Here is a 25224-nt window from a genome sequence, read left to right on the forward strand (position 1 = left end):
CTCAAGCATGGCGACTCTCTCCATGAATATGTCAAATAATTTTTAACCCTCACATTAGAAGTCATTGATATGTCAGACAAGGACCTATTGTTCAATTTCATGGATGGCCTAAAGCCTTGGGCCGAGCTCGAGTTCCAACAACGTAATGTTCAGGACCTTGCCTCCACCATGGCCGTGGCTTAACAACTTAGCGAACAAAGAGTATCAGATGATGAAGGAAGCAGTCCATTCAGCTCACGTACTACACATTCGAGTGGGGGCGATAAACAACCAAGTTCCCTGAAGGAGAAGTAGCCATTCAACCACAAACCAGTCGAGCACCACAAAGGGAAGCAGCCACAAGGAAGCCAAAGGAACTACAACAACAAATATCAAGGGAGACCCAACCATCTTCCCACTTGCTATATTTGTGGGGAGGAGCACTTGACCAGGAGTTGCCCAAAGCGAGCAAAGTTGAATGCCCTCATTGCTAAGCTAAATAATGATGAACAGAGTGATGGGGAACGGAGTACCCATGTGCCAAGAGTGGGAGCCCTCTAACTTTTCAATGCCATGATGAAGAAAGGGGCTACCTCCAAATAACCCACCTCAGTTAAGAGAGGACTGAGGTATGTTGATGTAACCATTAGTGGGCGGCCAACCAGAGTCCTAATTGATACAAGGGCCACTCACAACTTCATGTCCATTAAAGAGGCCAAGAGACTTAATTTGGCCATTTCCAAAGAGCCCGATTGGCTCAAAGCAGTTAACACAGGTGCTAGACCTACTGAAGGCATTGCTCACTAAGTAAGACTACAACTTGGCACCTAGGATGGAGAGTTTGACTTCTCTGCCGTTCACATAGATGATTTTGATGTTGTCCTTAGAATGGGTTTCATGATACAGGCAAAAGCGGCACTGGCGCCTCACCTTGACACCCTAATGATCTTGGACGAGCAGTCACCTTGCATGGTCAACATGATCGCCATAGCCAGCACTAAGAAGAAGCAAGTCTTGGCCTTGTAACTCCAACACCAACCTCAACCTTTGATGGCAAAGTGATCTACAACCACCACTATTGCAACCAGAAGTGATCGTAGTAGCTCCAGGAAGAAGTCAGTGCCAACGCTGCCATAGCACTAGCAACAACAGCAGAAGCCACAAAGGCACACACTCACAACTGGTGGGCCTGAGAGATGACCCAAGGCCAACTTCAACCATCACTATACCCACTACCTCAATCATCGAGGAGAGCAAGTGTCACCTAAACAATATAGGAATCACATTATTACCCTTTCTCAAGTCGAACCACGTAGTAGCATGGTGAGCAGTCATCATTAGGCAAAAATGCAGGGGAACCAGTACTCGAAAAATCCAAACTATCATTTTGACTCAGCTTTGACCACCAATTTTCTTACGACCATTTGGGGACACCCAAAATCCTGCCTTGAAGCATCCAGGTAGGGACTTAACTTTTAGGGACTAGCCATAGGTTCTCCCACCATCAAAAATACTCACAAGCCATCCACCCAACCTCCTATTTGGCTTTTGGAAGAGATGAACTTCATGGAGCAGTTAAAGGACCCTCCATCAATAGTAGACCGAAGCCTCAAGCAAAAGTTAGTCTTTAAAAACAAAAACTGAATTGAGTGGGGGAGACTGTCACAAGTATTCTCTTTGCTGCGCCATCAAGTGCCATCCATCATGCTTACAACCGCTGCTCCGGTGTCCAAGTGTGTGTCATGGATGGACTATGTATATACTTTTGTATGGGGGGATTGTCAATAGCATTTCTATAATTATTTTAATATGATTTTTCATTATTGTGATGTATGTTTATGTCATTCTCCAAAGGTACTTTTTTATGGGAGGTAGGTAATCGAGTGAATCATTTTGTTACATTTTTTGTGTGTATTTACTTTGTTACATTTAAGCACGAAATCCTTACAACACTTTTCTAATTTGTGTGTCATTTTGTTACATTTTTTGTGTGTATTTACTTTGTTGCTTGTTGCTTAGGTTTTCGATGAGGAGTTTTATGGAGGGAGAAACATTGTTCGAAGGCAATCTGCTCCATCGTCGACAACTTCTCGGCTGAGCTTAACACCACTTTATGGATAAAAGCAACGTGCCGAAGGAGATCAACTTTCTTTCTTCTACTGCTGTGGAGAATGGATCATGGGAGGTTTTGATGAGGAAGAAGCTTCTTCTAGGGTTCTCTCTCACTGGAGTTGCCAACAGGTCTACTACCTCTTCTAGGGTTCTCTCTCACCGGAGGTTTTGATGAGGAAGAAGCTTCTTATCCACTAATACATCTTTCTAAATGTCCAGAAGGTATCTGGTGTTCAAATTTGGGCTTACTTTCCTTTTTTTGGTTATCTGTACCAGTAAAAGCGCTATCTTTGCTTCAACAAACTTTTGTTCAACTTCAAAATTGGAGCGGTGACTCCTGTCTTCCACATGGATTCCCCTTGGGACTGGGTTCCTCATATGTGTTTTGATTATTTTCTGGTTTACCAGCTGTCTATTCCTTTTCATCATTTATTTTCTTTTACTTTTTTTTTCTGCTAAATATGGTGACTACCAAAGGTACATTATTTACTCATTTTTCTTTCAAACAATTCATAGGAATCTCATAACTACGGGCTTCAGGGTTCTCTCCCAGATTTTAGCGCCTTGGATACTCTCCAACTAATGTAAGTAGTTAAATCAGAAAGAAAGAACCGTACAAAAAGCAATCAAATGGAAATTTTACTAGTTGGTATTTTGTTTTAACATTTCCGCTTATGGTTTGCAGAGACTTGAGTAATAACAGTTTAAGTGGAGAAATTCCTAGCTTCCTGGGAAACCTTCCCAGCCTGAACATGCTGTTAGTATTTCATCACTTTTGCAATTTTGTGGACTAATTAATTTTTTGGAAATTGGAACTTTGTATTTCTTACTTCTTTTATTTGCTTTTATCTCTTGTTTGTTATAGAAATTTGGCAAATAACAACTTTAGTGGATTAATACCTTCCTCACTCACCAATGATAGAAACTTAACACTGGAGTAAGCAATTCCAGTGCCCTTGTTTTTCTTGTCTTTGTTGTTCTGAGAAGCAACAATAACATTGACACAATATCACCATCATCATCAACTCAGATTTGTTTTTTTTTTTTCATGCTGCAGTTATTCAGGTAACACTGGTTTATGTGCTCCCAATCAATCGTCCTGTGCTAATTCTGTAAATGGAACTTCGAATTTGCCGCACCCCACCAACAGCCAGAGCAACATCAGTACAAATCTTGCCAATCACACTTGGAATTGTAATTCTAGTATTAGTTCTTGCTTCTTATTGAAATAAATACCTGTAGATTTCTACAATGGGTCAATTTTACCTTGCTTCTTATTGAAATACTTTTCCCCTATTTTGGTAGAATACAAACACATAGCTTGTAAATTTGTAACCTGTAAGAACTAGAAATGAAATATTTTCTAATATGCTAAAGACAGCTAAGATGATGAGTTTAGTAGTAGTAGTTTTTCCTCCAGTTGTGAAATGATTTCATTCTCTAAACTTCTATGCCCGGTTGAAGTTGATGTTCCACACCCTATTTAAAACAGAAAAATGTTAACTAGCATCTAAAGTTATAAATGGCACTTCAGCTTTGAGGCTGTACACATGGGCATTGGGCATAGACACCTCTCTAACAGATTATATCTCTTTACCACATTCTTGGTCAAAAAATCAGCCAAGGCATTAGTTGATTGTGGAACTTAGATGAACAGCTATTTTGAGCAATGCCTTAACTTCTCTATATAGAAATCTGAGAGCCCATTGCCATTCTTGTTCTTCTTTCTGAAAAAGGTGAAGTAAATTATGTTAACTGAAAAAAATATACAATATGGTCCCCTGCACAAAGAGTTTCTGTACATTAACCTAACCTTAAGGACCCCCCAGAAAATCTATATTCAAAAAAGGGCGTGATAGATCAGTTCCACTAGAACAAGTATGAGTGGATAACAAAAATTTTATCATGTCCACAGCACAGGTAATAAACCTCCTCCTCTGGGCTGCACTTCTGTTCAAAAACTCTACTATTCCTTTCATTCTAGATTGCCCATAAAACTACAGGGGCACCTCTGCCCAGCATGCTTTGCATTTCTTTTGATCAGTAAGAATAGATTTTATTAAAATCAACTTGAATATTACTTCAAGGTGGGATGCAAAGCCTCAATTGCTGCTGACATACTCAATGCATCTGTGCCCAACATTATTACATGACCACCTGTAAGTCTAACCTATTTGTACAGGTTTGCATATTCTGCTGCTGACTTGTCTGATTCAAAACTTGTTATAAGTCTTGCTTCACTTTTCCTTGAGGGTAGATCCAACAATTTGTTTCACTTTTCCCTGAAAATTTTGAAGTTAAAACGGGAAAAAAGAAAGTGTAAAAACATGTTGATTCCAGATCATAGTACTTTAAAAATATCAATCACATTAGAAGTTTAAGTAGTAGCTAATAAGATCCTACAAAGAGGTTAAGTGATAGAAAGAAATGGTTGATCAACTGAACTTTGTTAAGGTAGACAATTCAATCACTGACTCTAACTGTGATCACAGCGTACTTGAACTTGAAGTATGGCTATCAAATGACTGTACCAGAACTAATGTCTGTGAGGAAAAACTTTATAAGAGTGGTCCATTTACAATCTTTTATTTGGAACTTTACTTGTTCCATTGTCTTGAGTTTGTATCAATTGAACAATTTGGATTGATTTACAAGGAACAACAGAATGATAGCAGTATTCAGTGAAAAATGTCAAACATTCATGGCTGCTCCATTATAACCTGACCCCCAAGGATGGGGAAAGCTTTCAAGCGAACAAGGAAAGATCTGATTGTCACATTTCAGGCTCAGATGGCGAGAATACAGTAACAAGGGTAGATATGTTGGCCTTCTATAAGACTTTAAGGTAGGAGACTTTTCTAGCCTAGAGAGTAGATGGAAGGATCATGAAAACTTAGAAGCTACATTCTACATACGGGGATTCCAACTCTGCTACCAAATTAGATGCATAAACATGTGAATTGCTGGTATATCTGGTAGCAGTACAGATATAGGCTTTGTGGCCAGTATTCCTAAGTGCACACATACATACATACATGGTAGACTGGATACAGATCTAGGCTTTCTGGCATTTTTCTAGCACAAAGTGGCCACTTGAAACCCATGTTCTCACTCTTGTCGGCCCAAGATTTTACCATTAAACCAAATAATGGGGTTGTGTGTGTAAAATTATTGGGTGACACGCTTGTATATTATAAAAAAGCTTTGAACTCCTTTGGGACAAGGTCTAGTTCTTATAGCTCCTCTTATAATAGGATGCTGAAAAGGGAACATGGTTTCAGCATCTTAAGTAGTAAGATTTAAGCTAGCTCCATTCTACCCATTGTGGAGGCCCTGGTCTTTCTTGAGAAGACTTTACGAGTAGATAAGTAGAAAGAAATGGGAATTGAGATACCAAATCATGGTTCTGATGCTAACCTGTTTATGAGCAGAAATTTGTTCAACCATCAAAAGGTTGAATGCTGGGCTGTTGTGAACTTCTTATCTTGTTGTGACATACACAGTCCTGTTAGAGGTCTAATCAAATGTGGGGAACAAAAAGGAATTGAGATGCCAAATCAAGGATGGTGTCAGCGAATCGCAATTCAACCAGGTCCTGAACATTGAACTGGATCAAATCATTGAGGTTACTTTTTGATGGTTGCAGATGATAGTAATAGTAAATATTGTAAAAAAAATATGATAGAAAACAGAATAGAACTTAGTTGAACGAGAGAAAAATTAGTAGTATTCTAGTATTTCTCTCTGATGGTTGAATCAGTACAGAAGAGGGGTTTTTATAGTAGATGGAGTCGGTTGAAGGTGAACCGACTTACACTGAACAAGGACAGGCGTTAACACACCTTGGGAGAAGAATCGACTAACATGGGAACTAACTAATCTTGGGAGGTGTAACGACACATATTGGAAAGAAACAAACTTTGGAAGTAGCTTAACTTTACTGTTCTTCGAGAGAGCAGATTCAAATGTCTTCTGACAATGTGTAGCAACATTTAATACTCCTCCTTGATACACATTTCAGCAACTTCAATCATGTCTCGTAACAATTCGAACTTGCCTTTTGGCAGAGCCTTTGTAAATATGTCAGCTAACTGTTCTTTAGTTTTGCAATGTCTGAGTTCTATTTCTTTGTTTCCTTCAGCTTCTCTGATAAAGTGATACTTGATCCCAATATGTTTGGTTCTGCTGTGAAATATGGGATTCTTTGCCATTGCAATAGCAGATTTGCTATCGCAGTAGATTTCAGTACCACCAACTTGTGGTTCTCCCATGTCATCAAATATCCTTTTGAGCCATATAGCTTAGCTCGTTGTTATTGCTGCTGCAATATATTCTGCTTCAGCTGATGATTGGACAACAGTTGCTTGCTTCTTTGAAGCCCAAGAAAATATCCCTGATCTAAGTGTGAAAGCATAACCAGATGTACTTTTCATGTCATCTACTGAACCTGCCCAGTCACTGTCTGTGTATCCAATGAGCTTAGAGTCATGTGTGACTCTGTACCAAATTCCATAGGTCTTTGTACCTTGCAAATACCTTAGTATTCTTTTAGCTGCTCCATGGTGGACTTGACTTGGATTCTGCATGAATCTTGATAGTAGACTAACCGCATACATGATGTCTGGTCTTGTAGCAGTTAAATAGAGAAGACTTCCAATCATACTTCGAAATTGTGATTCATTTGCCTTTGGTGAGCCATCTTCCTTTTTGAATGCTTTAGTGTTGTCTAGTGGAGTGGAAACTGTTTTGCACCCCTCCATTTTGAATTTCTTCAAAAGAGTTTCTGTATACTTCTTTTGTGAGATGAATGTCCCTTCTTCTTCTTGAGTTATTTCAATTCCAAGAAAATAGTGCATTAGGCCTAAATCAATCATCTCAAAAGTCTTCATCATGTCTTCTTTGAACTTCTTGACCATCTTCTCATTATTTCCAGTATAAATAAGATCTTCAACATATAGAGAAACAATGAGAGTGTCATTTGTACCTTGAGTTTTGATGTAGAGTGTTGGCTCACTATAGCTCCTCCTCAATCCTTGCTCCAAGAAGTAATTGTCGATTCTGCTATACCAAGCTCGTGGAGCTTGTTTTAAGCCATACAATGCCTTCTTTAATCTGAGAACTTTGTCTTCTTGTCCTTGCACCATGAACCCTTGAGGTTGCTCCACATAGATTTCCTCCTTAAGATAGCCCTTGAGGAATGCAGATTTTACATCAAGTTGAAAAGTTTTCCATTTCTTCTGTGCAGCTAGTGCTATCAATGCCCTGATTGTGTCAAGGCGAGCAACTGAAGAAAATGTCTCATTGTAATCGATACCATATTGTTGTGAGTATCCTTTGGCAACTAGCCTTGCTTTAAGCTTCTGGATCGAGCCATCTGAGTTAAGCTTTGTCTTGTAGACCCACTTAATTCCAATAGTGTCTTTGTCTTGTGGACAATTCACAAGCTCCCAAGTTTCATTTTTTTCAATCATTTTTATCTCTTCATCCATAGCTTTTCTCCAGTTTTCTTCCTTAAAAGTTTCTTCAAAGCTTTCTAGTTCTATGATCATCAAATTGCATGTTTCATATATTTCTGTTAAGGATTTAGTTCGCCTTGGTGGTGAATCCGGAGTAGACTGTGAAGCTTATTCCGGTTCCGATTGTGTTGGCGAACTGATTTGATCATGATCTTCTTCAATTCTTTGACTTGGTAATAGAGGCAAGTTGATAGTCTTTCTTTCAACTTCTTTTGTCTCCCAATTGTATGCAGCATCCTCGTCAAACTTATGTCTCAACTGATTATGAGTTTTTCTTTCCTTAAGCTATAGACTCGATAGCCTTTTGATTGAGTGCTATAGCCTAAGAAAATTCCTTTCTCAGTCTTCTCATCCAGTTTGCCTCTTTTCTCTTGTGGGACATGGGTGTAGCATATGCATCCAAAAACTCTGAGATGCTTTGCTGATGGTTTTTGCCCACTCCAAGCTTCAATTGGTATCCTATCTTGCACAACTTTAGTAGGACATCTGTTGAGCAGATAGACAACAGTGTTTATTGCCTCTGCTCAGAAAATTTTGGGAAGACCCTTTTCCATGAGCATGGCTCTTGCAATCTCCATAACTGTTCTGTTTTTTCTTTCGGATACTCCATTCTGTTATGGAGAGTACCCGACTGTAAGTTGATGCTACATGCCTTCATCTTCACAGAACTTGTTGAATTCATTAGAAGTGTATTCTTTGCCTCTGTCACTTCTTATGGTCTTGATGTTGTAACCACTTTGCTTCTCAACACGGGCTTTGAATTTTTTAAAAATATCAAAAACCTGCGATTTTTCTCGCAAGAAATAAACCCATGTCATTCTAGTATAATCATCAATGAAGAGGATGAAATACCTGTTTTGATTATTTGATGGAGTACGCATTGGACCACAAACATCTGTATGAATTAACTCCAATGGCTCTTAGGTTCTCCAAGCTTTGCCGGATGGGAAGGGTTGTCGATGTTGTTTTCCGAGCATACACCCTTCACAGACATTGTTGAACTCCTTGATAGCTGTTAGGTCACGCATCATGTTCTTCTACTGAAGAATCCTTAATCCATGGAAATTAAAGTGTTTGAATCTTCTATGCCATAGCCACGACTCGTCCACTTGTGCTTGCATTGCCATGTAACTTGCATCTCTCCATTGAATGGGAAAACATCTGTTTTTTCTATCATTTTTGTTTTTGCAATTTCAAGGGACTTGTCTTGCTTATCATAAATTGTGCAAGAGTTTCCCCCAAAATGTAAAGAGTAACCTGTTTCTATCATTTGGCCCACATTGAGTAGATTTGGATCAATATTGGGGACCAAAAGTACATCATTTATGTATTTCTTGCCTTGTTTGGTGTCAAATACAATGGTGCCTTTGCCGGTTGCTTCCAAGAAGTCGCCGTTACCAATTTTGACTTTTGTCTTGATTTTATCAAGACTATGAAAGATGCTTTCATTTTTAGTCATGTGGTTACTGCACCCATTGTCAAGATACCAAGTATCCTTTTTTTTTTTCTATTGCAGAATGACAAGTATAAAAAAGACTATTTTCCTCATTTTTCTTTTCTGAAAAATTAGCTTGATGGGTTTTCTTGAATCTACAAACTTTTTCAACATGGTCAATTTTTTTACAGTTTTGGCACTGTGGTTTTCCTTTGAACCAGCAATCTTTCTCCAAGTGGTTTCTCTTCTTGCAAATACCACATGAAGAATACTTGTCATTATTTTCTTTTGGTTTTCCTTGTGACTTTATTCCATCAACATTTGTTTTATGAGACCGCAGATTAACTTTAGATTGAAAGGCAACTTCAACCGAATTTTCATTCTGCCTGTCACGCCTATTTTCATGTCTCGAGAGAGCCCATCAATTCAGTTGGTGATAGTTTTTCTAGATCCTTTGTTTCTTCTATCATCGAAAATATTGGATCATATCTCTCTGTACAAGAGATTAGAATTTTTTCGACTATTTTCTTGTCAGAAATAGTCTCCCCATAGGCTCTCATTTGATTTACTATTTCTTTTATTCTAGAATAGTAATCTTTTGCAGTCTCAATATCCTTCATCTTAAGATTTTCAAAATCCCTTCTAAACTTTTGCAATTTAACAGTGCGTACCTTGACAGATCCTTGAAACTCCTCCTACAGAATAGTTCTTGACAATCATTTTGCTGATTCTCTTCATAGATCTTCTTTTGATTTGCTGAAAGAGTGGAAGTATCTTCAGCAATGCGGAATCCTTCCTCAACGATTCTCCATAAACTTTGTGACCAAAAATAGGTCTTCATTTTAATGGACCAGAAGTCATAGTTTTTTCCATTGAAGATTGGTAAAGGGTGGAACGATTGGCTTCTGCACACATTATGTTTAGAAGAAATCACGCCCAAGAGATTGATCGAACGGGCTCTGATACCACTGATGGTTGCGGATGATAGTAATAGTAAATACTGTAAAAAATATATGATAGAAAACAGAATAGAACTTAGTTGAATGAGAGAAAAATTAGTAGTATTCTGGTATTTCTCTCTGATGGTTGAATCAGTACAGAAGAGGGGTTTTTATAGTAGATGGAGTCGGTTGAAGGTGAACCGACTTACACTGAACAAGGACAGGCATTAACACACCTTGGGAGCAGAATCGGCTAACATGGGAACTAACTAATCTTGGGAGGTGTAACGACACATATTGGAAAGAAACAAACTTTGGAAGTAGCTTAACTTTACTGTTAAAAAAAAGAGCAGATTCAAATGTCTTCTGAAAATGTGTAGCAACATTTAATACTTTTGCTAAAACTACCGCCCCTTTTGTCAACAGTTTTGGAAAGAGCCTCCGAGGAAATGGATATAAGAATTTTTTCTCTGGTTCCCTTTTTATTGTTTTCAGGCCTGCAAGTTCCTAGATGAGAAGTGAGCTCCAAAGTTCATGGTGATTGTTGCACAGAAAAGTGACCACACCCCATGGGAACTATGGTGCCATAAAATGCTTTGAACTTTACTAGTTTATCTGGATTCAAAATGATGTCATAAAGTGGCATACTATTTGTCCATGGGATAAATGCAGAAAATTGCTATCTTCAAGTATGGCATGTTCTAATATGCATGCATGCAAAAAGCAGCGAATTTCCATTTTATAAAGATCCACTTATTCACCCCTTCAGCCCTCCCCGTGGTCGAATTGCCTTGGTTTCGTGATAGCGTGAGCAGTTCCATGTTCTGCTGGTAGATTGGGGCACAGGGTTATTTTGTTAGAATGTGTGGTTGTGTGCGAGTGGGTCTAAAATCATGGCTCATGTGGAACAATTATGGAGCTTCCACTTCTTCCAGAGGTAGAAGTGGAGCTTCTTTATTTTCCAGTGAGGTATCTTGAGATAGTGTGGCTGTCTAGTACAATTTTCCTGCTCCTGATTCTACTTGAAACTCTTATATGGCTTATTGACTGGAGAGGATATTGAGATTCATGTTGTATCCTGCCTTTTATTCAGTAGTGTGCCTTTTGATATTTTCTAGAATGTTTGGGCCCCTCTTCTGTTTGCCTTTTCTAATGCTTGCTGCTACATTTGGCTGTCCATGTTTGACAGCCTGGGCTTTCCATAGTCTCTCTGTGTGAAACATAAGCCCACATCCATGCATCCAGTGCCTTTACCATTAGTCCATTACATGGAGTTTGTGTGGATTAACATGTCATGCAAACATAGCCCTGTGGACGGCAAAGGCTGTCAAACGTGGACGGTTATTTTTTTTCACAATGTACATGCAACCATGCAACGTCTCCTTAAGTAGATTTATGATTTAAGCAAGTTGTATTAAGTTGAATATGCTCTCCAGTTGGAGAAGTTATACTAGAAACTAATGTAATGGTTACCGATTGTTCACTAGTGGTAGATATCTAGCATGATTGGTCGAGATATATATGGCATGTTGAAACTGTAATACATTTTTGCAATATTTTCATTTTATGTCGTTCTTTGGGGTTCTAATTGATTATGCTGATTTACTAAATATTGTTATAACCAGTCCACTTATTTGTGCAATTTCTGAAGCCGACTTCAGACATGTTGTCAACATTGTGATGTTTCTGTAGTGTGCGAGACAAGGGTTTGCATTGGGGTTGACTATTGTAGTTGGTGCTATTCCTAGCATTAGAGTGGAGTCTTTGATGAAACTAATAGTTAATTTGTTAGAGGTCTCTTCTTCAATGAAGGGTCAGGTAAGTACATGCTAAATCATGCTTTGAAGAATACTGGTATATAGTTGTCACTCTCTGCATGTGATATTTTTCAGTTCCTTCTTTATGCAATTTCAGGAAGTAAGGGATTGTCTTTTAGGTCGTTTGTTTGCTTATGGCTCTCTTGTCCAATCTGGGCGAATATCTCAAGGGTGGGTTTCCAATAAAAACACTCCTCTTGTCAAGGAATTCATCAACCATGTCATCTCTCTTGCTGCTAAGAAGCTCTATTTAAAAGAGCCAGCTGTCTTGGATGTTTTAAACTTGGTTGAACAGGTATTTTATTCTCATCTAATTTTTATGAGAACAATTATGCTTTGTTACCTGTAAAACATGTTAAGTCTTTATAACAATCATCTACAGTGATTTTAACGCTGTTTAGATTCATGTTTTTTTATCAGTCTCATTAAACTTTCTATACTACCTTCAGGGATTGTTTGTCCCTATTTTTTATAGAGTTCCATTACCATTTATAAATTAAAGAATCATCTATGAGGCATAAACAAACAGCGAGCGTATGGTTATACAACAAAGACTTAATTCAAAGCTCACTAGGAATAAGAACGAAATCTCCATTGTGGTTTAAAAGAGAGGCCCCACCCTACCCTGTTACAAGATATAAAAGAAGAACAAAAATTGCTTGCTTGAACCACACAAACACACACATAGAGGAGATCTTGCTGCTATCAAGTATCTATAACTGATTTTTGCAGAAATCCATGAAGTAACTATTGGCAAATTTCGTGTCTTGAATGAACACAAGATATGGGGCCAAATTATACAAAACAATTTATAATAGGGCTGAGTTAACATGTTTTATACGAAGGCCTCCATATAAATTAGTAAAATATCGTTTGGTCATTTGCAATAAAAAAATTGCTGTCCCTTGACGGATCAGATCAGTGAAACAGGACTAGTGCATCTAAAGCTACAACTGTTGGAATAAGGCTTTATAGATATGATTAAGTTGGATTATTTTTGTTTCAAGTTTTACTTTTTTTCCTTTTTATTTGTGGAATGGCAGTTTGGAGAAGAGAAATGGAGGTTAATGGATTGATGTGGGTGCAGGAATGGCATAGAACTGAGTGCCTAAGGGGTGCGACTTGGGTAAGCCTCGGTTAGGCATATGTTAGAATTTGAAAGGGCTTGGTCTGAGAGCCTGGTTCTATGCAGTGGAGTTTCTTTAAATTGGGTAGCCAATTTGCTGGACCCCTTTGAATGAGTTGTGTAATGGCTCAGAGAATGAGTTGTGTAACCATTCCCCCAGAACCAAATTCTCTCTTTGCTAACCATCTGCCAGCCCATTGCAGTTCTACAAGTCCACTGAACAACAACAAACCTGTCCCTTTTTAACTCGGAAATCTCCCTCATGATGTGTTTGTACTACCAAGGACATCTTCATTACAAACCCACTCTACCACCACTTTAAAATCCCTTCAATGATGATATTGGTTACTTTGGTTCTTTTGGCAAGCTTCAACCCTTGTAATGCTACTAGGATTTCAAATATAACTGCATCCCCTATCTGTACTGACATTTGTAGGATCCACTTGGAAAGACACAAATTTTGATCCATTTGTAGGATCCACTTTGAAGGGCATCTATACTGACATTTGGTTAATTTAGTTGCATTTTTTTTTGAACTATCATCAGTTGCAAAATTTTGATCTTATAAATAACTTAAATCGACATTCTTTTGTAGCTCAAGTGTCAAACATCCAAATTGGCCAAAGTTAGCCCTTACAAAGTGAGAAAACAATATTCTTTTAAAGATTTTCACTTCATTTTACTTGATCTTGTATTTTGAGCATTGACCAATTTTTTACTGATAAACATAATCCACTCCCTAACAATTTATAGGGTATGGTTTGCAGGTTCAGCCATTATATTAAATGGATTTGCATTGAAAGACATGTTACATTGTCTTGGAAATTGGAATTTTTTAATTCCTTGTACTTTTATGCATCAATTAGATATTGTATTTAAACAATTTGTTTTGGATATTATAATAATAAATAATTCAATTAATAGATTTTTGTTTTAGTTACATTTTTTATTTAAATTTTTTTTATGTGTCACAATATCAATTGTCCTGATATTTGTATTAAATAGGTATTAAATTGAGATTTGTCATGGAATTAAGCTAGTATAAAAAATTAACCATAAACAAGCTATAAGGTGGCGGTCAAATACGACCTAAGCCGACGGCTTAAACCGCCACCTAAGAAGGAACTAGAATCTTCATTGGCCTAAGGCGGCGATCAAATAGAACCTAAGCCAGCGTTTAGACCGCCACCTAGAAAGGTAGGTAAGATTTTGATTGACCGAAGGTGGTGGTCAAATACAATCTAAGCTGACGGTCAAAGCTGCCACCTTTATAAAGCTAAGTCGGCGATTTTGGCGTATTGCCGGTTTAGAGTTAATTGAACCATTTTGGATCGGCCTTCAAGGGCGGCGGTCTTGACCTAAGCCGGAAGAGGTTTAGGGGGCGGAATGAAGACTGCCGCCTTAGATCAAAGCCGGTGGTCTTAAGGCCTAAACCGGTTTAGACCAATTTTCTTGTAGTGAATTCTAGTGATCATAATGTATCCATAATTTTCAATGGTGTATCAAACTTAATTACTATCTTAATTTAATTAATAAAAATATAATAAATGTGTCTAGTTTAATTATTCGAAATAAAATTTTTTTTAAGTATCAATAAAAATTTAAAATTAATTTAAAGAAAAAATTAAAAATTAAAATAAAACTTTTTAAATTTTTAGATGTGAAAAGAATGAATGGGGAGGTACCCTAGGGTTTGATAAGGAGAGGGGAGTATGCTAATATAGTAGGAGGGGCATTTTTCTGGGTTTAGCAGATAGGAGGTGCCCGCCTGTATTCAGTTTTTCACAAAAACACCCCGTCTCTCAGCTAGAATTCTCACCAGCTTTCCAAAATATGTAGAAAACTCTGTAATTTCTCAGTTTTTACTCATAATTTGCATAGGGACCCTCAGAGGTCACAACATTGAATTTAAACGAAAAATGGTACAAATTAGTTCGTCTAAGGTCTAAAATACCCCTAAAATGATGCCTTAAGGCATCGAAATACAAAGTTATAAGAATGTTGGTGCGTGGTTATATGGGCTTATGTGAAATATTTTGCTATTTTGGCACAATTGCTTGTTGTGGTGTTCATGAACTTTTGCTAATTACAAGAATACCATTATTTGTCTCATTAAATTTTTTACTAATTACAAGAATGCCATTGAAAGCAATCATTGCCTCTTTTTTAGTTGTGCATATCACATTGTGTTTTCATATAATTATAAGAGTTTCATCAACATTTAATTACAAAATTTTCACAAAATTGTTATTTTCTCTTTTCTTTTCATTTATTACCCCTTCTCTCTCTCCCTCTCCCTCTCTCTCTCTAGGGTTGTTAATAGGTCATTTGGACCAGATGGACCTTAATCGATTGGATCTGTTCGGTTTTAGTTCCTGATACATTATCCTGATATTTTCAATAGTTTTATTATAACTAGGTCCATCAGGTTAGACCAAAGAACCTAATCATTTTGATTGTCTAGAATTACAGACCTTATCAAGTCTGATTCAGTTCTTAGTAATTCTTGTCGGGTCGGTTCCGATTTTTACAAAACCCAACCCAACCTTCTCTCTTTCTCTTTCCACTCCAACTCTGTCCATGAACTTTTAATATTATTTACAAGATAATAATTTTTTAATTAACTAATATAATTAATTAATTAATTCCTCTAATTATGTCTCGCCTAGAAAAGCCCCATGTTGGGATGAATGTTTAATATTACTTACAAGATAATAAATGTTTTTAACATATTTTTTAATTAGTCAATATAATTAATTAATTGTTTAATGAAGTTTTCTAATTTTGTTTCATCTAGGCTAGACCCAAGTTGGGATTGAAGTATTAGAAACAAACTCAACTTGCAAAATTTGTGGGTCTAATGCACATTCAAGCTTCAAAAAGAAACTTGTGCCCAAGCCCTGAGTTTTTGAGTTAGTGAGGTACTTGTTGTACCATACCTAGGATATTTTCAGACCTGCACAAACTAGGTTTATCTAGGATTCCTATGATCAGATTGTGTGGATTAGATTTTAGGGATAAAGCAAATTTGATGTAAAATAGGGTAAAAATAAAAATTTTTCTTTTAATGTTATGGACAGCACTAAACCTCAAAGTAATCATAAAAGCAACAGTAGAGTGATTGCATCCATGCTTTGTTGCAATTAATTGCCTCCACAATGCATCTACCTTTTTACCAAAACTCGACAAAAATTTTTCAAGCAATGCTTCTTTGTTCATCGGTCCTACTGGTCTAATTTCAGTACTGGCATGTCAGTGTAAATTAGTCCAGTGAAGTGAAGGGTAAATTCTTAGCTAATTAATTAAGTATATTCTTACTGTTCTAAAATAGACCAATACTATATAATCGATTAATATTTTTTTTATCGTTAACTGACTGTTATAACTTCTGAAAATACCCAATTTATCCTTATTATAACCCTATTCGAGCTCTGGCATTTGGAACCCCATTCGAACCCAATTGATCGGAAAACACTACTTCGGCATTTGGAGTTGTAGCAGCAATTACAGATATCCTCCCACACTCGGCAGATCTTCGTCTTATAGAGGTTGTTCCCCGATGACGACGAGCCAGAATCTGGCCCCGACCTCGTATGTCCACCCTTCACTGAACCGACCAGAATCCCGTACATTACTAGTATGTCCTCTTCAACTTTATCCGGCGTGGCAAAAACCGGCAGCGACCTTGACGGCGGGGGTCTCTAGGTGCCATCTGAACAGTGTTTTTTTCCCTTTTTGCTCTCCACCTCCATCCTGAAAGGCTCGTTCGTACATGGGGAAGGGAGAGGTAGCAGCCATTCCTCCCACGCTTGGCTATCTCCATCTTATAGAGGTTGATCCCCGATGATCGAGTCAGAATTTAGCCCGACCTCGTACGTCCACCCGGCACTGAATCGACCAGAATCCCGTTCATCACTAGCGTCCTCTTCAACTCTAACCGGCGTGGCGAAGACCGGCGGCGACCTCGGCGGTGGGGTCTCCAGGTGCCATTTCAATAGTGTTTTTTTTTCCTGTTTTTTCTCTCCACCACCATCCCTAAGGGGCTTGTTCGTACATGGGGAAAGGAGAGGTAGCGGGCATTTCTCCGGCGACGATTAGTCGGGTCTGATTTACTGCAGTCGTTTCTTCCATTCTCCCACATAGCCTGAATCTCCAATCCCTACACAAACAACATCGATAATTTTGAAAGATTAAGGTCGTTCGGTTGTTTCTTCCGTTCCTAGAGGCAGACTCTGTTTTCCGGTGGGCATTTTTACATGGAAGCTCCAGCTGTTTCTTCCACGAAGCTCATCGGCCAGTTGCCAAAATTTATGTTGGTTGTCCACCGGGATGGAGAACAGAGGACAGAGGATCTGATATTACATCGGACCCTGAAACCCCTGCAACAACCTAACACAGGTCCTCTGTCCTCTTTTTTCCATTGCCGGTGGGGAAGCACCCTTTCCGAGTTAAATTTTAGGTGGCTTGTATTGCACTTGTTAGATTCAGCCTTGCGTCCGATAAGATTGAAACGATGTAGGCCACATCCAGACCTCCACAGGTCACTGGTGCTGTCTGAGGTGTCTGAAGTGAATAACTTGGCCTTTTCAAGCGTGCAGTTTAGCGGCTCCGTGATAGACTGATAGGCCATAGCAATGTCCATCATCTCTCATGTTAAAAGATTGACTGCAACCTCCGGTCCCTTGTTTTCCGGGAATCCTAGAAATTCCCAATCCCCTCGATGTGGGCTCCACACCGATCTGATACTCCCGTGCCCCAAGTGCACTCCTTGCACCCTTCGCCAAAGTTTATCGATTCCACCAAGTTTCACCCGCTGCTCCTCCATCGCTCCAATAGATCCCCTCGTGGCTCTTCGCCATCACCTCTGTCATCGATAATCCATTCATTCTGTGGTCCGAGCGGTGAAAACCCCTTCGGCTGCTGTTTGGTGAGAAATGTAAAGGTGAAAATTTGAAGAAAAATTTACACTTAATCAATTGTAATAAATAATAGGGATAGTGTTAGTCATTTCAAACAGTAAGAACACACTTAATCAATTAACTAAACCATAAGAATGGTTCAAAAAATTTACCCAAATCCAAACGTGTTCATGTCCATTTATAAGAGAAGTGTTATTCTGAAGGTTCACATGATTTTTGAGTAATGGTTGTGAATTCTCAAGTCATGATTACGATAACCTGGGGATTCATTTTATTGGAGATAAAATGTTGAGTTATTTCTGTGGAAGCTCAAGTTTCTCCTATGAATTCATTAAGAAGCCTCTAATCTCCTTGACTGCACATCAGTAGTGGAGCTAAAATTGTTCTCTTTATAATGTATACATAACATATATTTAATTGTTGTGTGTTTAACCAGACTGGTTTGTATCTGCTTCTTCAGCTTTTGACCAACTGCTTGTGTGATCCAGGACATTTTGCTGGTTGCAATTTTACTGTCTTAACATTTAATGCAAGATGAAGGTGTCATTGTGTTTTTTCAGTTTACAACACCAGGCTCATTGCTGCTTCTTCACTGAGAAATACCAAGGTAGGCTCATAGTATTATCCATCAAATACTAGCCAAGCCAGTATAAACAAAAGCTACCAGCAAACAAGATGGTATTCGTAGATAACTTCTAAGTAAATTATTGAAGTTTTGCAATTAATCTACCTTCATTAATGACCATTTTAAAGAAAATAAAATTATTTCACAAACCTTATTACCAATTATAAGGATACTATAGAAACTACTCCCAAAACTCTATGAGATTTAATGTAACCATACTAATGCTTGCTTTTAGTTCCTCAAATTTTGGGTACCAAACTTAAAGGGACCATAATTGCTGCACTTACTTCATCTTCTTTAAGGGATTTTCTTGGATTTCTCCAAACCAGATAAGAGAATTTGGACCTCAACTTCCTCTGGCTCCTTTGTGTTTGCTTCTTTTCTTATGCCTTGACTACCTCTTCTACCTCACCACTAGTTCTGCAGGCCAAAGAAGTTTGGTGTAGACTACTCCCCCCAAAAATTAGGGCTTTTTTGCTTGTCCCCCAGAAGTGGTTTTTGTACAATGCAAATGAAGAAACCACCTACCACCTATTAATCTCAGCACAACTTCCTGTTTTACTTCTAGTATTCAACATTTGTTTTTCTCTGTATCTGTTTTCAGGTGTAACCACCAGATGATGTGGAAAATCCTTTCAAGTTGTCTTTTTTCATCCTTCCAAGTAAGAGTGGGTGAATAATGTGGAGATGCATGAAGGAAGCAATTTATAGATGATAATGAGAAGGAAAGAAAAAACAATGATTTTTAAGGAGATGAGTAGATCAAAGAAAGACAAATTTCAAAAAAAAAAAAAAAAAGAAAAAGATAAAAGTAGTTCATCAGATCAAGTCCCTAAACCTATTTAATGGTTTCTCACTTTCTCTAAACGTGATATTAGTTGAAGCTGGAAACAATGGCATCCACCACCATCGCCAGAACTACACTCTCTAAGAGTTGAATTCCTCTATATACCCAAATCAAACTAAATTTTGATGGATGCAGCATTGGAAGTGGTGAGTTTCTAAGATCTGAAGTGCCTATTGTGCTCTGGGGCTTGAGATTGAGTGCTTCACTCTACATTGGAGGATTAGAGTTGGAGGGAGATTAAAGTGGTCACAGGGCGGCAGAGAAGTAGTTCCCAAGATTCATGGCAGCACAGAAATGCTATAAGAGAAATTGAACAGTTGGGAATAATAGGAGCCAATTATACATGGATTGAAGGATTAGCAAACTTGGTGGAATATGCAAGGCAAGGCAAGGCTAAACAGTTAATAGAGTTAAAATGTTATGTGGCGACAGGGAATTTTGTAAATTCAATATCTATTTTTGGGGAAAGGGAAGAGGTAGGTTGAAATGTTGGACCATTCTAGGGGTGCTTAGTACTTCTTGTTTATACATCCAATCTTTTATAACAATTAATAAAAGTATTTGTTTCTGATTAAAAAAAAAAAACTTAAAGATAGCTTTTGGGAGATTATTGATGGAAAAATTGGCCTAGGATTAAGGAAATGATAGGAACCCACTAGATAACCTACTCTAGGAACTCTTGAATCAAATTGTTATGTGCACCCAAAAGCTAGAAAATAAGCTGTAGTTGATCAGATTAGAACTTTAAGGAAACTAAGTCCTTAAAGAATCCAATCTTGAAGATGCCACAAAAGTTTATCATTCCTTTGATAAGTCAAGATATTGTATTCTACCAAGAACACAAGAATGCAAAGCTAAGCTTACTGAATAATACCAATAATGGAGATCGAGGTACTGGCCAAATGGCTCAAGCTAATATTCCCAAATATTCTCAAGATCCTTTGCAAAGAATCGGTGGACCAATGACTAGGGCAAGAACAAAGAGGATGAAAGAGGCTCTACAAGGTTTAATCATGGAAGTGCATGACAAAGAGGCTGTTATAAAAGATTCTAAGACTGTTCTAGCAGTTCCCAAAACTTCACCAAGGATAACCACCTATCTTTATGTGCAAGACGATATACAAGGCTTAGAATTTGAAGAACAAAGCTTGATGGGCTTGGCACATGGACATGATAAGAAAATGCCCAACTTTCACATTGAAAATTTGCAAACCCATCAACTTCATTCTCGTAGTATGTCCTGTGTGTTGTAAAACATCTTGCTGCTCCTGAATGGATGAATGCCCTGTTCATAAATCTTAATAAAAAAAGGACAATGGAGTAAATAGTGTAATATCAAATAATAGTTTAATCTCTAATAAAAACTAATCAATAAATTATTACAAAACGACATAATTAGTAAAAGTAATTTTTTAACAAAAATACAAAAAGTACAATAAATTAAATTTAGAAACTTAAGCAACAGTAATTTAATCTCTAATAATTATTAAAATTTTTTTGTTATAAAAATAAATTTTATACACAATTATTGAAAATAGTTTTATCACAAATATGCAATATATAATTACTTAAAATACAATAAATATTAATTTAGTGTATTTTCAGCATAATAAATATTAGTTTAGTATGCATAAATCCCTATAAGTCTTATTTTCATGTTCCAATGCAAGCCATTGCCATCTTTTTCCTTTATTCATCTCCCATATATTTAATTCTTTGAAAGGTAGACATACCGATTTATCTTATTCAGCAAGTTCAAAAAAATTAATAGTAAAATCTTACCTTACTTTCTGGGCTTCTGCATTCTTCCCATTTCACACTATTTACTCTGGTCCAAGTATTCCAAACCTATGCTTTTGAGATTCAATGGACATATACATACAAATATTGATCTAAGGAGGTTGAAACCAAGCATTTAACATTCTTTGCTGGAAGAGAGGTTTTGGAAGGAAGAAAGTTATATTTTGAATCTTTCGCATCAAGGGTTCAACTTAGAAACCCTTCTAATTAAAGTATTTGAATTGGCAAGTTATGGCAGTGAGATCAAATTGTTGGGGCCAAGAGGAGTTGAATTGGTGTTGATCATTGAGCAAAACAAGACTTTGTTTACATATTAGAGCATCCAAAAATTAAACAACTAGAGTTTTGATCGTGAAAGGAAAGAATGCTTTTAAAAATGCTTGGAAGAATGGTAGTTGGTCAAAGTAACATTTACAAATTTCAAATAATCAAGAGTATTAATGGTAGCAAGCTTTGAAGGTTAGTTGGATCTATATAAATTAAATTTTTCTTAAAATTAGAGAAAAAATTTGCAATAATCCATTATGAACCGCCCCCTCGATCCCCGATGGTGAGCGCAATTATCCGTCCAGTTTATGTGTGCCCAACGCTGTTACTCACATCTTAGATGTCACAGCAGAAGAATGGCGTCTGGTAATGTCGATTCTCATCATACCAATGCAGATGTATCCTATGTTACATTAGATATTAGTGATCTCAGCAAGGAATTGGCTGCTTCTACCCTCAAAGATCTTGAAGAGCTTACTGGTAAGTCTTCGTCGTCCTATAGTTCATCTTCTTGTATTCATAGAGTCCCTGAGAAATTTCACAAAATAAACCAATATGCCTACGTGCCCGAGTTGATAGCTATCGGCCCTAATCACCATGGTAAAGAAAGCTTGCAGACCATGGAAGAGCACAAAAAGCGATATGTTAAAGCACTTCTCAATCGAATATCAACAACACAAGAGTCAAATTTTAAAAAGTTGGGGGAGTTTTTCAATATTTTATGTTTCTTAGAAGAAGAAATTCACAAATCCTACTCAGAAATCAGTAAAATGAGCAGAAACGATTTTTTAAAAATGATGTTATTTGATGGTTTCTTCATGATCGAGCTTTTCCTAAGGAGTGCAGAGGTGAAAAAGGATGAGAACGATCCAATATTCAATACCAACTGGTTGTATGCAAGTCTGGTCCGCGACATGATATTACTTGAAAATCAACTTCCTCTGTTCGTTCTTGACAAGTTATTCGTTAAAACGAAGTCGAAGTTCTCTGGCCATGAAAATCAGTCACTCACAAGGCTTGCCCTTCGTTTCTTCAAACCTCTAATTCCAAACGACCAACACCTACTTTTAAAGGCTTCCAAATTTACAAGTAGCAAGCATTTGCTCGATCTGGTATACAAGGTTCTGTTAGTCGATGTGAAATATTTGCAACCAAAGTCGAATCCAGGAGGGAATCTATTGCTCAGTGTGACAAGGCTCCGACGGGCTGGGATCAAGTTCAAGAAGGGTCACGAAGAAACAAGTTTCCTGGACATCAAATTCAGTCATGGGGTGTTGGAAATTCCACCAGTACATATTGAAGATCACTTCGAGGTTCTGCTAAGAAATCTAATTGCATGGGAGCAATGCAGTAATAGTCGCCCCCTTCATGTAGTCACATCCTATGCTTTCCTGATGAATAAGCTAATTAGCACCACGGAGGAAGTGGGATTTCTCTGCCACCGTGGAATTATCACCAATTACCTGGGTGGCGATGAAGAGGTCTCTTTACTCTTCAATAATCTCTGCAAGGAGGTTACCCTTGTTAATTTTTGCTATTCTGAGGTCTGCAACCAGGTAAAATCTTATTGCAAGAATCGTTTGCGTGTGTGGCTACCGACTTTCATAGGAAACTATTTCTAATGGATAATATTGGAGGGTCGACTTCTAGTAAGGATATTAATAAGGTTGTTCTTGAAGACACCAATCAGACCGGTTCAGTTTGTAATAAGATATCAAAATCTTTATGTATTTTCTTACTGTGAATAAGCTATTCACCAGGCTGTGGGACTGAGATCCCCGCACTAGACTTTCAATGTATTATAATAAGATAAGATTGAGTGGTCAAGATGAGATTGGAATGAAAGGTTAGAGCGATGGGATTAAGTTTGAGTTAAATTGCTTTTCATGTCACTCCATTTATGTATATATGATGCAATAATTTCTTTTATCAATGGATTATTTTCTACTTTATCTAAGATTCTACACATTGCAACTTCATTTCTCTTTGTATCTTTTTATTTCACTGTGACTCATAAATTTACTCTTTGTTTTTTCCTTTTATAGGGAAACCTATACAAACCTTTCTCTTCTTTTCTCTATCTTTTCTTTCAAACTAAATACAACCTTAGGGACAACTTATTTTCAATTGCTTTATCAAGCATTAATATAGCTCAAGAGTGAATTGTTTAAATGCCTAGGCTAGAAAGGAATTACAAAAACCTTCCCCAGATTTTCATTCACTTGCAATACTATAAGCCTCCCTTCTGTAGGGTCTATTTGATTCATAGGAATAGAGTCTTAGAATCAAAATGGTTCATTCCAATTTCAACTATTTGACTAGACATGATTAGAATCCTATTCCCATAGTTGATTTTTTAAGATGAATAAAAAATATTAAAAAAAAGGAAGAGATAATAAGGAGGAATATATCAGAGGTCTAAAAGTTTGAAATAAATAGGGCCCTATATTATTGCAAAAAAAAACAATCAAGAAATAATCCATGACTTACGCAGAAACCAACAACTTATAAAGCACAAGCTCCTACTCAACCAAACAACCTAACAAATATACCAACCAGCAACCAAACAACCCCACCGGCCTTCCCAATACCTAACAACACCTTGAAGAAAACAAACAAACATGAACTCCCCTCATACTCTTGAAACCTTTCTTTCCATTCTTAATCCATTTATCCAAATAAACACCCGACTACGCCCATATCTTCTTACAACCTGGGAGATCTCCAGTTTATACATCAAAATGTCATCCACATCATTGGGTTCATCACTAGCCATGCCCTCCATTCCCTTGGGAATGAAAATCCAATTTTAACTGATTCCTATTTCCAATTTTGATTCTCGTTTGCACCAAACAGGCAAAAATAATAAATCATTTTAATTCCAATTTCGATTCTAATTCCAACAACAAGTTAAACACACTCTTAATTTCAAATGGAAAGACTTAATACAATAAGGGTCTGTTTGGCGTATCTTTTTGGGAAGATCTTCTAGTAGTTCTGGCAGTCAAAAGATGTATTGAGCTTTTGTATGAAGATTTGAGCAACCTGAAGCATGTTTGGCAGACGCGTGTCTTTCCATGCATCTTTCCACGTCTTTCCGCATGAGATTAAAATATGAATAGTGCGAGAAGCTTCATTTGAAGCTTCCCGAAATCAGACCAAAATGGGTTTTTCGTGTCTTTTCGACATTCCGTTTTAGGGCAACTAGATCTTCCACGCACCAAACAGAAATAGACCAAAAATCGATCTTCCCAGCTTGTAAACAGCTGAAAGACCACATGGAAAGACACGTCAAATGGGCCCTAATTTTTCTAGAAGAGATATAGAGTTCGGCCTCCCCTAATTTATGCACCTCATTTTGTATCCCCGTCCTTTCTATTCATTAAACCTTAGCTGATCACCATTCCTTTTCGATTATATCCATGGCATCGGTAGAATTTGAGGAAGATGTCAGCATCCTTCCTCTAATGAAACAAGGCCCCGTTTGGTTTGCAGAAATAGGGGTCTAGAATCGGGATTGGAATAGGCTACTCCAATTCCAATTGTTTGGTTGGATGGAATTGAAACATTCCCCCATTTGAAGGAATGGCCCTTCCCTACCCCTCCCTTGAGAATAAAATCCCATTCTTACTGATTTTAATATCAATTCCATTTCCATTCCTGTTTGAACCAAACAGACTATGAGAATGGGTCAATCCAGTTCGGATTCCGGAAGATTCCAATTCCGATTTCAACTGAAAACCAAACGTACCCCAAATTTTTTCCAATAATAACAGACTTCCATCACTGTCTCTTTGACATGTCAATATTTGTCCTATATTATTATTAAATACTTATCCA

The 25224-nt window shown here is 37.5% G+C and overlaps 2 protein-coding genes across 33 annotated transcripts; both read left to right on the plus strand.

The window, feature by feature from the left end:
* The first annotated feature begins 1859 nt into the window (after positions 1–1859).
* LOC148790041 (rRNA processing protein pol5-like) lies at positions 1860–21767 on the plus strand. 32 transcript variants are annotated; one of them, XM_088893361.1, is made up of 10 exons: positions 1860–2313; positions 2608–2675; positions 2777–2848; positions 2957–3028; positions 3149–3294; positions 11676–11801; positions 11898–12095; positions 12888–12926; positions 13522–13566; positions 13694–13862. In XM_088893361.1, the coding sequence occupies exons 5-10, from the start codon at positions 3208–3210 to the stop codon at positions 13709–13711; spliced, it is 513 nt and encodes a 170-aa protein (XP_088749487.1). In that variant the 5' UTR covers positions 1860–2313; positions 2608–2675; positions 2777–2848; positions 2957–3028; positions 3149–3207; the 3' UTR covers positions 13712–13862. The 32 variants fall into 32 exon arrangements, with proteins under 32 accessions (XP_088749487.1, XP_088749503.1, XP_088749488.1 ...); XM_088893377.1 differs by having other exon boundaries at positions 1861–2313; positions 12844–12926; XM_088893362.1 differs by having other exon boundaries at positions 1861–2313; positions 3149–3285.
* Positions 21693–23341, plus strand: LOC148790042 (UPF0481 protein At3g47200-like). Its single transcript, XM_088893354.1, has one exon. It carries the CDS (start codon positions 21693–21695, stop codon positions 23004–23006), a length of 1314 nt encoding a protein of 437 aa, XP_088749480.1. The 3' UTR covers positions 23007–23341.
* Positions 23342–25224: the final 1883 nt, after the last annotated feature.

This window comes from Nelumbo nucifera, chromosome 8 (assembly GCF_055504915.1).
Source record: "Nelumbo nucifera cultivar China Antique chromosome 8, China Antique-T2T, whole genome shotgun sequence".
Classification (NCBI taxonomy): domain Eukaryota; kingdom Viridiplantae; phylum Streptophyta; class Magnoliopsida; order Proteales; family Nelumbonaceae; genus Nelumbo; species Nelumbo nucifera.

Excerpts from the sequence above, each read along its gene's own strand:
- LOC148790041 (XM_088893360.1), top strand. The coding sequence starts at position 2,440 with ATGGATTCCCCTTGGGACTGGGTTCCTCATATGTGTTTTGATTATTTT. Across the intron at positions 2,491-2,607 it reads TGTGTTTTGATTATTTTCTG|GAATCTCATAACTACGGGCT; the intron begins GTTTACCAGCTG and ends AACAATTCATAG. Across the intron at positions 2,849-2,956 it reads CTTCCCAGCCTGAACATGCT|AAATTTGGCAAATAACAACT; the intron begins GTTAGTATTTCA and ends TGTTTGTTATAG.
- LOC148790042 (XM_088893354.1), top strand. The coding sequence starts at position 21,693 with ATGTGTGCCCAACGCTGTTACTCACATCTTAGATGTCACAGCAGAAGA.